We start from the raw sequence: 15276 nt of genomic DNA, 5'->3' as shown, positions 1-15276 counted from the left end.
CAGGGGTCGCCAAACTTTTTTAACTGTCGACCCCCAACCACTTTCCAAAACCTCACATTGACCCCCACCGTAAAGTTTTATTATAAGTGTAAGTGTATGAGCAAAATAAAATACGTTGTGATCTCTGATATCTGTATAAGAAAAAAAAAACAAGGTTGTAACCCATTGCCACATCGACCCCCTAATCGACCCCCTAGCCGCATCGACCCCCCAATGATGTTGCATCGACCCCTGGGGGTCGATATAGACCACTTTGGCGACCCCTGGGCTAAAGAGTGGTAGAAGTATGATGTACGAGCCTAAGTTTGTTTGGTGGCTCTATCTCATAAACTCATAAGTTATAAGGCTGCTTGAGATGAGGTGAAATTGGAGTTTATGTCCAAAGAGCCACTCCTGCCAACCCCTGGAGTAGAATAACAAAAACTTTATTTACTATATTTATTTATTATGTAGATATAATGTAAAGCCAAAATTTCTGATGATTATATCCACAAAACAACAAATTGCAATATCCCAAAAAAACAAAAGTTATTACAAAAACAACAGAAAAGTAAGAAAAATATGATAAAATACAAAAATTGCAATAAATTATGTAAAATAATAACTTATGAGAACATTTCTTTTCATGTGTTTGTTTCATATATTGTAGCTCTGAATTGCTTATCCATTTCAATTTTTCTGAACAGACTATTTCACATAGAAAACTAGCACTTTATAAAGTTACAGTTTCAGAAGGAATAGTGCATATAAATCCGAATAAAAAAAAAACAAAAAGTTTTGCTGGAGTTTACTTTTATGTACAAAAAAACACACTAGTATTTTTGGACAACAAAATCCATTGTCAGGAGACATACAAATTAATTAACTTAGTAGCTGTCCCCTAAATCTGCACAACATCCAGATTTAGGGAACAGCTACTAAGTTAATTAATTTGTAAATAAAGGTGAGATCCAGCAATGCACTTTGTTTTTTATTTTTAAAGAACTTGAAGTTGTCTTTACATTAAGCATATAAATCCTATAAATTTTTGGAAAAGTAAGAGGAAAATGATGTGGCATTGGCCACTTTAGCATTAAAAGCATTGCCAGTGTCATCTTGTAGTGCTGATGCTGAAAAAACTTTTCAGTTGCATAAAGCATTCTAAAACATGATAGAAGTAATCTCACTGTAGAAAATTTTGCTATTCATATGAGACTAACCTTTAACTCAGCAATATTTATACTTATCTATATCTATATCTATACTACTATATAAAGAGACCATGTATTTTTCATTTGTGACCACTAACCATGAAAACTAATGAATCAATCGTTACCAAATTTTAACTGTAGCATCTTTATGACCCCCGGAATGTTTACCACTAATCAAACCTGCAGATTTTTTATTAATTAAATAAAACTACAATGGATTTTTCATCTAGGGTTAAGGCTTTTATGTCCAACAGATGGTGCTACGAGTATGACACCCTAAGTTCGCTTTTCTGTGAGGATGAACTAAAGCAGATCATCTTCTATCTATTTATATAAATAAAAATGTAATGTTCATTTGTTCCTACCTATTCCTTTGAAATTTTCACACAACTTTCACACATTCTAATACGCACATGTTTTCATATAATATACATGTCAAAATTCCCCCCACTGGGGGAGATGAACAGGATTAAGGCTTACCGTGAAGAACTCTGCTTCTATTTATACTATTTTAGATGCGGTTTTTTGCGTTTTTGATTGCATTTTAATGGGGTGTGTCAACAGAATATACACTAAAAAAAGGATTTTTCAATATTTCCCCTGTGGGGGAGAAAAACAGGATNTTTAATTCTTTCGGAGGACATTTGCAGTTTAAACCAAATAATTTTTTAATAAATTTATTTTCAATCAATCAAATAGTTCAAATGATTTAAATTTTAAATAAAAAGTAAGTTATTTTTATTGTGTAAACAATTCTCAGCATTGCATTCATATTGTTAAACACTGATATATAAATTGTGCTATAAAACAAACCAACCTCAGCAACAGCAAATGAAAGTATTTCTTATTAAAGATAGAATTAAAAAGATAGTTACTATCTTTCAAGCAAAACTTTTCTTTAGACGCTTCATAAGCAGTTTTGATTTCTGCTTTCATTTATTTATATATATATGTGTGTGTGTGTATATACAGTGAAAACTGCTTATGCGACCACCTGCATTTGACGGGCACCTGTCAAAACGGGCAAAAATTTCTGGCACAGAATAGTTTATTCATAGAGTTTTCGTATAAGTTACCTGTATTAAACGACCACCTGTGTAACGCAACCGCGGGCATAGATTTTTGGTCCGAAACAACACANCTCTGCTTCTATTTATACTATTTTAGATGCGGTTTTTTGCGTTTTTGATTGCATTTTAATAGGGTGTGTCAACAGAATATACACTAAAAAAAGGATTTTTCAATATTTCCCCTGTGGGGGAGAAAAACAGGATTAAGGCTTACCTTGAAGAACTTGGCATCTATTATACTATTTTAGATGTGGGTTTTTGCGTTTTTGATTGCGTTTTAATAGGGTACACCAAGAGAATGTACACTAAGAAGAAATTTTTCGAAAAATTCCCCCTCACACAGAAGTGTTATACATTTATAATAGATACGTTTTGAGCCACAACAATGCGTGGCGGGGTCTGCTAGTGAGATATATTAGAAAGAAATAATTTATATTGTTCTTTTATGAAAATTTACTTCCNCGAAAGAAATGCAAACTGTTGTCGTTAGAAGATCGTGTTAAAATTATCAGAGAAAGTGAAAATGATTTATCACAACGGCAATTAGTGGCGAAGTTTAACTGGGAAAACGAAATTTATTTTACCGTACACCTACAGTATTTTCCTTAGGGGGTATAAAATATTGTACACTATACAATTAATCGGTTGATCTCATCGTTTGATAAAATTTATTTTATTTATTTATTTATTTTTGAAGCTTATATACAGTACTGTACATGTGAGATAAATAGTTTCTGTATCAACCTACCTTATTTTCTACGATATTTTTAGAAAAATAATATCCAAGTAATTTTCGCAAGCAAAATATTCAAACAACAATAAACGCATTAATGCAAAAATTAGTTTTACAGGCAACCNTTTTTTTGGAAATATTATACATCAATCAATAAAATATTAAAACTCTTTAAAATATTTTAAATTATAATACAGTAACAAAATTTAAAGAATATTGAGAAATATGATAATTATGTTGTTTCAAGTAAAGAAATAAATCTGTGGTTAATCTGCATTTAAGGGATGGCTATGTAATTCATGCACGTGCACAAATCAAATAAATGTTGATTTTTAAGCATATTTGAATACAATATTAAGTTTAATTATAATTTGTGAAATATCACATTGGAAAATTAATTACAGTAAATAAAATTATTTGATTTTCTTTTATTTCAAGTATTTTTTAAGCTATAAGTAGATACTTATAAAAAGTCATTGGAGTAGAACAGGGGTCAGCAGTTTGTCAAATGAGAAGAGCCAAATTGTCATGGAAACAGGATAACAAAAGTACCAGAGAGCCACATATATGTAATATACATATGTATAATAATTATAATAAATGAATACTAATAATTATACTATTAATGTAAATAAAAATTTATATTGTTAATTTGAATGTGCGAAATACGATACATGGACGGACGGACAGACATGCGTTCAATGGGTTATATATATATATGCTTCAAATGCTACCACTCGCATGCAACTCATATTGATCAATGCAAGTGTGGTCATGTGTGGACAGGCTAAAGCAGGGGTCGCCAAACTTTTTTAACTGTCGACCCCCAACCACTTTCCAAAACCTCACATTGACCCCCACCGTAAAGTTTTATTATAAGTGTAAGTGTATGAGCAAAATAAAATACGTTGTGATCTCTGATATCTGTATAAGAAAAAAAAAACAAGGTTGTAACCCATTGCCACATCGACCCCCTAATCGACCCCCTAGCCGCATCNTGTTACATCATTTTATTAATTAATGTAATATACTTTGTTTAAACAATGCATAAACAATACAGTTTACTATACAATACTTCAAAAATGAAGATGAATCATTGTTACTTGCTGATTGAGACCTTTCCATTACATAATGTTTTTGTAAACACTCTAACCTCCTTATAACACATTGTGACAATTACCTGCATACTCACCTACCCATATCTGAGTTATATAATTCATGGACACTCCATATAGTATAAAGCAAAATTGTATAAATTATCAAATTCAAATAAAAATAATCAAATTTTTTGCAATTTTGTATATTAATTTAAGTTTAGAAATAAACTGAATAAGAAATTTTAAGTGTAATTTTTAAAGAAAAGATATTTTAATTCTTTATTAATTATTACTTATTCATATTTAAAATGCCAATGCCAACACCAATATCAATTTTACTTACACCAAACTGTAACTGCATTTTTGAAAAGTTGCTAATAGATACAGGAAAATAAATGACAGTATTTTTAGATGCAGAAATTGAATCAGATATATCTTCAGTTTGTGGAAATGTTTTTACTTCGTGCACTTTTTCAAAATTTTCAATTAGATATTCTAATTTTTCATCATTCACTAATTTGTGAGAATTCTAAAAATTAAAAGTTTATGTGAATTTATATAAAAGTTAGAAATATTTAAGAATAAAATATGATTTGAATTTTCACAAACCTCTACACATCTGAATATATTATTTGCAAGTGTGGATAATATATTTAAATATGTTATTTCATCTTGCATATTTAACCAAATCTTATATAAAAGAATAAATGATGGCTGAAAATAAATATTATTAATAAATCAAATCTGATAATTACTTACTACCAATAAATGAGCTAAGAGATACCAAACATTGTTGAATAGGCTCAGCAGTTGCAGTTATGATCTGATGAAGATGAAACATGGTATTTTCCAACTCTTCAGAAAATTCTTGAATATCATCTAGGGTTAAGGCTTTTATGTCCAACAGATGGCACTACGAGTATGACACCCTAAGTTTGCTTTTCTGTGAGGATGAACTAAAGCAGATCATCTTCTATCTATTTATATAAATAAAAATGTAATGTTCATTTGTTCCTACCTATTCCTTTGAAATTTTCACACAACTTTCACACATTCTAATACGCACATGTTTTCATATAATATACATGTCAAAATTCCCCCCACTGGGGGAGATGAACAGGATTAAGGCTTACCGTGAAGAACTCTGCTTCTATTTATACTATTTTAGATGCGGTTTTTTGCGTTTTTGATTGCATTTTAATAGGGTGTGTCAACAGAATATACACTAAAAAAAGGATTTTTCAATATTTCCCCTGTGGGGGAGAAAAACAGGATTAAGGCTTACCTTGAAGAACTTGGCATCTATTATACTATTTTAGATGTGGGTTTTTGCGTTTTTGATTGCGTTTTAATAGGGTACACCAAGAGAATGTACACTAAGAAGAAATTTTTCGAAAAATTCCCCCTCACACAGAAGTGTTATACATTTATAATAGATACGTTTTGAGCCACAACAATGCGTGGCGGGGTCTGCTAGTGAGATATATTAGAAAGAAATAATTTATATTGTTCTTTTATGAAAATTTACTTCCAATAATAAATATAAACAAAATTATAATTTTTTTCTTAGAAATTATTGTTTGTAAATATATTATTAAGCTTTGCATAATTTTTATAAATTATTTGCATAAAAGTGGTGTTCCTAGTCAAAAGTTTTATAGCAATAAGGCAAATTAAGCAATTCATTTTTGTAGAATATATTTAAATTCTTATATTCATACAATACATAAAATTGATAAAATATAACAACTCTGATTTGTTGTGTCCCTACAGCCAGTTGTATATTTTCCTGAATTTTAATAAATTATAAAGGTTACTGAAATATTTTATTTTCCAAAAGTATTATATAGAATTGAAAATTTACTTAAAGATATTTTAATAAATTTAATACTCATATTATTATTCACAGAATAATAATATGATTCACAGAATAATATTATTATTCACAGAATAATAATATGAGTATTAAAAATAATACAACGTTGTTAATCTCTTAATAATTTCAATTTAGTATTGTATTGATAGTTATTTTGTATATCAATGTTATTAATAATTAATTCTTAATATTTATTGTTATAAGATTAAAATAGTTAATTTTTAAATATTTATTATTGATCTTTTGTTATAGTGTTGTGTATTTTTTCATAAAATATATTTTTGTTTAGAAATTCTGAGCCATCAAATTATAAACTGTCATATAAACAATCATATGGATATGCACAACAGAATCCTTCACAATCTGTTTCACGGAATTATCAAACACAATCAGCTGGACCACCTCAAAGTTTAGCATCTCAGTCAAGATACAGTCAACAGATTCAAACGCACAGAACTAATATTCCTCCAGAATATGTCACACAAAATATTCAAAGACCTCATCCTCCACCACCTGGGTTACAACCTAATTATTCTGTTCAACCACCTCCTCCAGGTAATAAAAAATAATTGTACTATTTTTTATATTAAATAATTTAATATATATGTATATAATAATCTGTGTATTTGATTTGAAAGCATAATCTCTGAATGCTTAATTACGTGTGTCAAAATTTTTGAACTTTTATGTAAAAAATATTACTTAAATGAAATCTTAGTAAATTTAGCAATTACATTCCAGGATTTAGTAATTTAAAGAAAATCACATATTAGAATAATAAAAAAATTTTTAATATTGTCCAAAGTATGAGTAATTGTTTAAAATGATTACATTTTTGTATTCACTCATTAAGTTGTCAAAAACATTTAAAAAGTGATTTGAATTTTCCACTATCAAGTTTTTTGTCATGTTGTTTTAATATTTTTTCTGTCTTTAAACCTTGTTCTTTACAGTATTGATTTGACTGTAGAAAAACAAGAAATAACTCAGGAGATTGATAATTATCAAGGAATACATAAGCTGGTTTTGTTTTGCTCTGCCAAATACTTTACCATACAGTACAATTTACATGAGATCAGATGGGATAACAGCTTTAATAATTGCATAATTATGATAAAAATCAATATTTTTTCAGAAAATTATACTTTGTTTTATATATTTTTTAAGGATTAAAAAAATTCATATTATTGTAATACATAGAAAAGTATTTTATATTTAAAAATTAAATTTAAAACTATTAATAATTTTTAGAAATGTAATTTTAGTAAAAATAAAAAAGTAAATGTTCATTATTAAAAATTTAATGATTTATTCAGTTATAATAATTATCAAAAATTTAATATCAGTTTAATTTGTATTTAGGTTCTTCTCCATTGAACATGCATGGCTTATCTGTGCCTCCTTCCCAACCACCACCACCTGGTGTTGGTCCCATTATGCTAACAGGTCCTCCATCTCACAATTCTATATATCCATATTCACATGATGCATTCTACCGAGAAACTCGGCGATTGAAAGACAGGTAAATTTAATTATTATAAAAGTAATTAAAACAACGCTTCTTTTTTTAAAGTACATTTTGAGAATTATTATAAAACTACATAATTTATCTTTATATCTAACTTATGTTGAATTATTTGTATATGTACATAATAAGTATAGATGAGCATAATTAAAGTACAATATGGTTGCAGTAATCTAAATCCCTAATTGAGCTCCTTGTGATTCAAACAGCCTCTGTCATATATCTAACTAAAAAAAAAAATGTACTTATCCTAAATGTTACATATGCTATCTACATGTAAACTATAAACATAAGCACATGTTTTATATAATACTACTTATTCCTTCTGTGACTCTATGGATATGTATTCTAAAAATCTGCATAGATTTCAGTGTTTAAACTACATCATTTGTTTCATTCTACCACTTCATTATGATTGTCTTCACAGAGTTTGTCTTCATAGCAGAAGTAATTTTAGTGTCTTTGGTCTGATGAAAGATTCTTCAACTGAAGAAAAGTTTGTCATCTTGTTTCATATGCAGCACATGGAATTGACTTTCAGAAATGACTTCTGCTTATTCTTTAGAATTATAACTGTTGAGAAAAAGAGATTTTTTTTCAGTTAATGCAAAATCCCTGTTGTAGGAGAAAAAGCTATAGGCTATTGGCAGGAACTTTTCAAATCAAATACTGAAAAGTCATGACAAGGATCTGATTGTTGTTCTGACCAACAAATCAATCAGACCATATACTAAAAATGCAAAATATATTTTTTTCTGGAGATTGAAAACATGATCTAATAAGAATAATCATAATACAATAATTGGATTTATTTTATTTTATTTTTTTTATTGATTAATTAACTTGATCACTTTGCAGTTTTCATCATTAACTTTTATTCAGTTAATGATGAAAAATGCCAAGTGGTCGAGTGATTGCACTACATTGTGTTTGAACAAAGGAAAAAAATACCAACACAGTTTCAAGAATGTTAAACATGAAAGACATCATTTAATGTCAATGTAGATTATAAACAAACTTGACCTGTTTTTAGTGACCACTTTAAATTTATATAGCACCCTCTATAATTTGTTAAAATTGCCCAATTGTATGTTTTTGAACTGCTTGATGATAGAAAATGCTTCTTACAATTTTACTTTGCAAATGTTTATTTTTTATTACTCATTTTTACCCATTACCAGTGATAAGGATTAAGCCTCCCTCCCAATACCACCTATCATCATTAACACTGCTGTTACTTATTGATTCACCAAAAATTGATTAAATAATTATCTTGTTTGTTTTTATTAATCTTTCTTAAATATATGTAAAACTCGCATTTATTTTAATGTTTAATATTAAGTGTTTTGGATCTTAGAAGTTTTATGATGTTTTTTGAGAGCAGATATATACCCTACAAACTTAAATCTTGTTTATATCAATTAGCCTGTGATAAAATCGGTTTTATTGTACCAAAGTGTTGTTTCAGTTAGTCTCAGTTTCTAAGAATCTATCAATAACATTAAGTGAGGACTTGCTGTATATAAATATTTATGTATGAAAATCAAATATTTAATAATTCAAAGCAATTATTTTCATCTGATGGTACAAAAATATAACTTTTGGAATAGGATAATTGTTTATACACGTTAAACAAAAAACACGTGCATTACTCAGAATTTGCTTGTTTCATGGTATATGGCAATACACTACCAGAGTAATTTGTCAAGAATGTCCCTCCTGGGAAGATTTTTTATAGGAAATTAGGTCCTATTTAGATGCTACACATTTGAAGAAAACCCAGAAAACTTGATATGATCACTCCGGTGTTAACTCAAGTTCACACCCGAATGATTACCAACTGCCAGTGTTCAGTGGTTTTATTCACTTGGCCATTGGTGGACATGAATTACTAGAGAGAAATGTAAAATTGAATTACAAATTTTGTATTGTCAATAAAGAAAAACCATTGTTATTTATGTTAAAAATTTTGAGTATGAATGTGCTTCACTTTATGAAAGACTTCAATAATTAGAAAATAAATTAGATTAAGTTTTTTAATTAAAATTGAAAAGATTAATTTGAAACTTTTCAATTCATTTTATAAATAAATGTATTGATATAAGAAAAAATGCCATAATTTCTACTTATTGCTGACTATGGCATATTTGATGATATAGAACTCTTAATTCTCACTAAAATAAAAAGATTTTTGCTAATCAGGATCAATTAGTAGTGCCATTATTTAATTAAACAAAATTAAACATACGTTTTACCAAAATATTTGATTTTTATTTCTTATGAAAATATATGTTAAATATGATGATATTTAATTATTAAATATTTTTGGCAAATGACTGAATATTTGCCTTGATTTGTAGCTTTGAAGTAAAATATTGTTAAACATTAAAAATTAATATTATTGGTAATTATATTTAAAATAAGTAATATAAATGGAAATTTCTGTGTTTAGGAATGCAACATAATAATAATAATAATAATTCATTTTTTCAGAAACAGAATAGGAGATCCTATGGATGATTTTGCTCGTGAGTTATTAGAATACAGACGGGAACAACAGCATAGACCACACTCTAGATATCATTCAAGATCGCGTTCGTCGTCGTCTCATTCTTATAATAGTTCAAAATCATGGCCACATTCTGGATCACGATCTATATCTCATTCTTGTTCAAGGTCACGTTCTCGTTCATTTAGTAGTCGATCTAGATCTCGCTCAAGATTACGTTCTAGATCTAGATCATTTTCTAGATCATCTCATTCAAGATCAAGAAGCATAAGTAGATCTAGATCTAGGTCTAGAGGAAGAACTTCCCCACACCAACGTTCTAGATCAAATTCTCCGAAAAATTTTGTTAGATATATTCCAAGGTCGCCCTATCATCAAAAGAAGGATTATGCTACAAATTTTTACAATCCAACATACCCTGCCTCATATACAGGTTCCATTCCACATCACAATATTCCTATAGAACACTATGCTGATAGGTCAAGATATTATCGCGATCAATATAGAGTTTACGAGGAATATCACAATCCATATAATAGTCCTAGATACGAACAACATGACCAGCGGTATGATAATAAATATATGCATGAGTATCCGAGATTCGATGAGATTCAGCACAGGGCAAGAAGTCGCGAATTAGAAAAATCCGAAAGACCAAGAATTAGCGAAAATACTTACAGAAGAGAGAATGCATCAAAATCAAATACAGAAAAGAAGATAAAAGAAAGTGAATCAAAAGAGAATGCAGATAATTTTGCTAAAAATAAAAAGAAGGATGAAAAAGTTAAACATAAGAAACATCATCATAAAAACCGCGAAAATAAAAAAGAGGTTAAACACGAAGTGGAGCATAAGAAGAGAGAACTAGTGGATGATTCAAATAAGCCTGAGCTGATTGATACGCAAATAAAAACTGTAACTGAAACAATGGAAGAACAAAAAGCAGTTCCGGTTCATGAAGTTAAGGAAAAAAAGCATAAACACAAAAAGAAAAAAGACAGTGAAGAAAAGAAAAAGAAAAAAGTAACTCATAATCCGAATGAACCGGAAAAACCCACCAAAACTAAAAAGAAAAAAGCAAAAAAAGAAAATGAAAAAACTCATCAGAAATCCCAGTCAGTGGAAAAATCAGAAAAAATTCCTATAAACGAAGATTTAAGTAATAAAGTTAACATTCAGAATGAAATCGTTTTAGAAGAAAATGTTTCTGTTCCAAAAGAATCCGATGTCTTAAAACAAAAAGTTAATATCGAAGAAGTTAAACCAATAGCATTAATGAAAGATGTTCTTCCTCCATTAGAACAAATTATAGAAGAAAAACCTGAAATTAAGCCTACTTTTGAACCTATTGAAGAACCGAAAATTATCTTAATGGATAATGCTGATGAAAATGTTTATAAAAACGAAAACGAGACAACTGTAGAAAATACTGATGAAAAAGTGTTGTCACCCGAACAAATAGAATTATCTCCTAGAGAACCGGAACATCGCGATGTGATTCCAACTGTTAGTGAAGCAAGTGCTCCAGAAATAAGTTTTGAATTACCCGAGATATCTAAATGGGAAAGGGAAGAGTTCGAAGAAGAAGAAAAATCTTCAAATGATGATTCCAATTCTTTGCAAAAAGAGATGAGATCTTCGCTGTCTTCTGATATTATTCAAAGAGCAGAAAAGGCAATTTTACAAAAAGCCCTTAAGACTGCAATTGTAGGTCCTCCAGTTTCCAGAGAGAAGCATACTTACAGAGGAATGGATCGAAAAACAGAAAAATCATCAAGAGTCGCAGAAGCGCCTAAAGATACTGTCCTAGTCGTATCCAGTATGAAAGATAAAGAAAAAAGTAAAGAACAATCAATAGACAAAGAAACAAAATCAAAAGATAAGTCTGAAGAAGCTTCGCTTCAGATCACTATATCTGCAGAAAAGAACAAACGATCAGTGCAAACGACTAAAGTGAAAAGCAGTAGTTCCAAAGACAAATTATCAGATAATTCTCAGATTAAGAAATTAAAATTAGACAGATCCAAATTTTTAGAAAAGAGTAAAAATGAAGCATCATTAAAACATTTTATTAACGAAGGAATGACAGCCGAAAAAGTATTCTCAAACGATAGTTCGAAAGAATTTAGCAGCAAAAGTCTTCCTAGAAGAAAAGATAAAATTATTATATGTAAAATAGAAAAGGATAGGAGATTTAATTTAGAAAATGATCAAGAAAAACAAAGTAGTCACGAAGAAGAAAGTGATTCTAGATCAAGAAACGTTTCTAGTAAAAAATCCCCCAGAAGATCAAAACCTGCCGACAGTAATTCATTTTTCACAAAACGAACATACGAACATAATGATCATAAACGTGAGATAAGTGATAGTTCGGAAAGGGAATCGAAATCAAGAGAATCGCACGTCGATCACGACAGTGAGAAACGGTCATCTCATTCTAAACGAGTAATTAATTTAGATGAAAAAATAAGAAGAAAAGAAGAAGTAGAAAGGTCATCGTCGAGAGATTATAAAGATAACCCTGTTTCATATCACAGAGAGAGAGAAAAATATCGAGAAGAACCATCTAACGTTAATGTAGAAAAAGAAGAAAGATCGCGCTCTAGAAGTTTAGATTCTGGTCAAAGCATCGATAATAAACAACTCCACTCTTCCACACAAGATAGAAGCGACGATAGAAAGAAAAGAGTTCCGAAAAGAAGGATAAGTAGCCATAGCTCCACTGCTGAAATAAAACAGAAAGAAAAGGCTGTATTTAGTGAACGAATGAAAGCACCAAAGCATTCAAATATCGATAGTAGAGGTTTCCAAGAACCACATGTTAGAAACCGAAAGGAATCGCTACACGACGAATCGAAATTTGAGCCTAATTACGACGAAACTAGTGAATCCGAACAAAGTAGTGACACGGAGGCAAAAATTAGGAGATCCAGGCATAACGAAGAGAAATCAAGGAAACATGTAGATCAAATTCTCGTTACGAGAACAAGTGATAATGAAATAGAAAGAGAGAAAGCGAGACAAGCTGCTTTCAGACACGAACTTCATAGAGATAAAGTAGAGGTGAAGAAAAGAGAAAGGTCTGTTAGTCCACAGAGTTCTTCGGGAAGTTCGCCGTGTAGCAACTTTTCCGATGTCGATAAATCTTCCGCGAAAAGACACAAAAGCGAAACACCCGATTCAGACTTAAAATTAAGACATAGGAAATCTAAACACAAAAAGCACAAAAAACATAAGCGGAAACATAAGAAAAGGAAAAGTCATAAATACAGAGAGAGATGATCTTTTTCTTAAAAATGCCGTCTTAAAAATACTTACATTATAATGCGTGATTTTTGACACGTTACACGGAAAAAGAATCGACACACATATTGGTTGTGTTACACAAGTTGTGTATGAGTTGAATTTCTGCCGATATGCGAGTCTAAAAGATTCTCTAACATTAATATTCTTTTAGTAATATACAAAATTATATGTACAAAACATAGTTTACGTGGCCATTAATTTCTCATGAAAATTGTAAGTGACTTTGATAAATGAAATCGTCTTGCGAGTGAATAAATGCAGTATTTTGTTCGGTTGAATTTTATATATGTGTAGTATATATAAAATTCATTTCATTTGTAAAGGCAGCAGGTTGGCATATGGGAATGCCAAATGCATTCTTATTAATATTGTATTGTAGAAAATTGTGTAAATAAATGTTTTGACAAAAAACAAAAAAATCGTCATTTTATTATTTGATCTGTTGAAATAAATTTTTTTTTTTTTTATAAACTGACTAAAACCACTTTCAATGGTTCATTTGAATTTTTAAATTAGTAATGTAAATTTCAAAAGACAAAAATACCTTTTTTAAATTCATTGCTTAATTAAATTTATTTAATATTACTGAAATAATTTTTAGCTGACTGTCATATATATAACAAGTGAAAGTCGTATATGTTTTTTTGTATTACGTACAGTACATGATTTCAATAAACTGATATTTGCAAGTTAATGCAAAGAATAATAAATAAAATACATATTCGTGAAGATATTTCGTTCAAAATTACGATATTCATGAATGTTCGAGAAACTATATGAAAACCAATGTAAAAAATGAGTTGGATATATGGAGTTAAAAGTGGATTTTACGTTTTTGTATATGATAACACACTTTAATTACAAAAGATGTGCCAACTTTTCAAATATATAGAATTTAATTCTTTCGGAGGACATTTGCAGTTTAAACCAAATAATTTTTTAATAAATTTATTTTCAATCAATCAAATAGTTCAAATGATTTAAATTTTAAATAAAAAGTAAGTTATTTTTATTGTGTAAACAATTCTCAGCATTGCATTCATATTGTTAAACACTGATATATAAATTGTGCTATAAAACAAACCAACCTCAGCAACAGCAAATGAAAGTATTTCTTATTAAAGATAGAATTAAAAAGATAGTTACTATCTTTCAAGCAAAACTTTTCTTTAGACGCTTCATAAGCAGTTTTGATTTCTGCTTTCATTTATTTATATATATATGTGTGTGTGTGTATATACAGTGAAAACTGCTTATGCGACCACCTGCATTTGACGGGCACCTGTCAAAACGGGCAAAAATTTCTGGCACAGAATAGTTTATTCATAGAGTTTTCGTATAAGTTACCTGTATTAAACGACCACCTGTGTAACGCAACCGCGGGCATAGATTTTTGGTCCGAAACAACACACAACACCTGTAATAAGCGACCACTTTCGCGAGTGTATCTGGTCTAAACTATTGTTCGAACCCATCTCAATAACGTTTCCCCCTCCTAACATAATGAATTAGTGTAAACTCTCGTTCGAACCCATCTTGGGCACTTCTCCCACCTTTGAAATTAGGTGCTGGTGTTAATAAATTAGTCTAGCAAGAAAGAAATTCATTTCAGTTTGTTTGAAAATGTCGGAAAAACGAAAGAAATGCAAACTGTTGTCGTTAGAAGATCGTGTTAAAATTATCAGAGAAAGTGAAAATGATTTATCACAACGGCAATTAGTGGCGAAGTTTAACTGGGAAAACGAAATTTATTTTACCGTACACCTACAGTATTTTCCTTAGGGGGTATAAAATATTGTACACTATACAATTAATCGGTTGATCTCATCGTTTGATAAAATTTATTTTATTTATTTATTTATTTTTGAAGCTTATATACAGTACTGTACATGTGCGATAAATAGTTTCTGTATGAACCTACCTTATTTCCACGATATTTTTAGAAAAATAATATCCAAATAATTTTCGCA

The 15276-nt window shown here is 29.5% G+C and overlaps 1 protein-coding gene across 1 annotated transcript in view; it reads left to right on the top strand.

Moving 5' to 3' along the window:
* Positions 1–13712, top strand: part of LOC111618570 (E3 ubiquitin-protein ligase RBBP6-like) — a 169765-nt gene extending 156053 nt beyond the window's left edge. Inside the window, exons 17-19 of the mRNA XM_023360128.1 lie at positions 6256–6521; positions 7329–7488; positions 9985–13712. Coding sequence (XP_023215896.1) covers positions 6256–6521; positions 7329–7488; positions 9985–13282 — 3724 coding nt within the window. The 3' untranslated portion in view covers positions 13283–13712. The remainder of the gene's footprint in view (positions 1–6255; positions 6522–7328; positions 7489–9984) is intronic.
* The last annotated feature ends 1564 nt before the right edge of the window (positions 13713–15276 follow it).

This window comes from Centruroides sculpturatus, unplaced genomic scaffold (genome assembly GCF_000671375.1).
Source record: "Centruroides sculpturatus isolate CEXI.00-Female unplaced genomic scaffold, Cexi_2.0 scaffold42, whole genome shotgun sequence".
Lineage (NCBI taxonomy): Eukaryota > Metazoa > Arthropoda > Arachnida > Scorpiones > Buthidae > Centruroides > Centruroides sculpturatus.
This window is presented reverse-complemented; position numbering and strand designations above follow the sequence as displayed.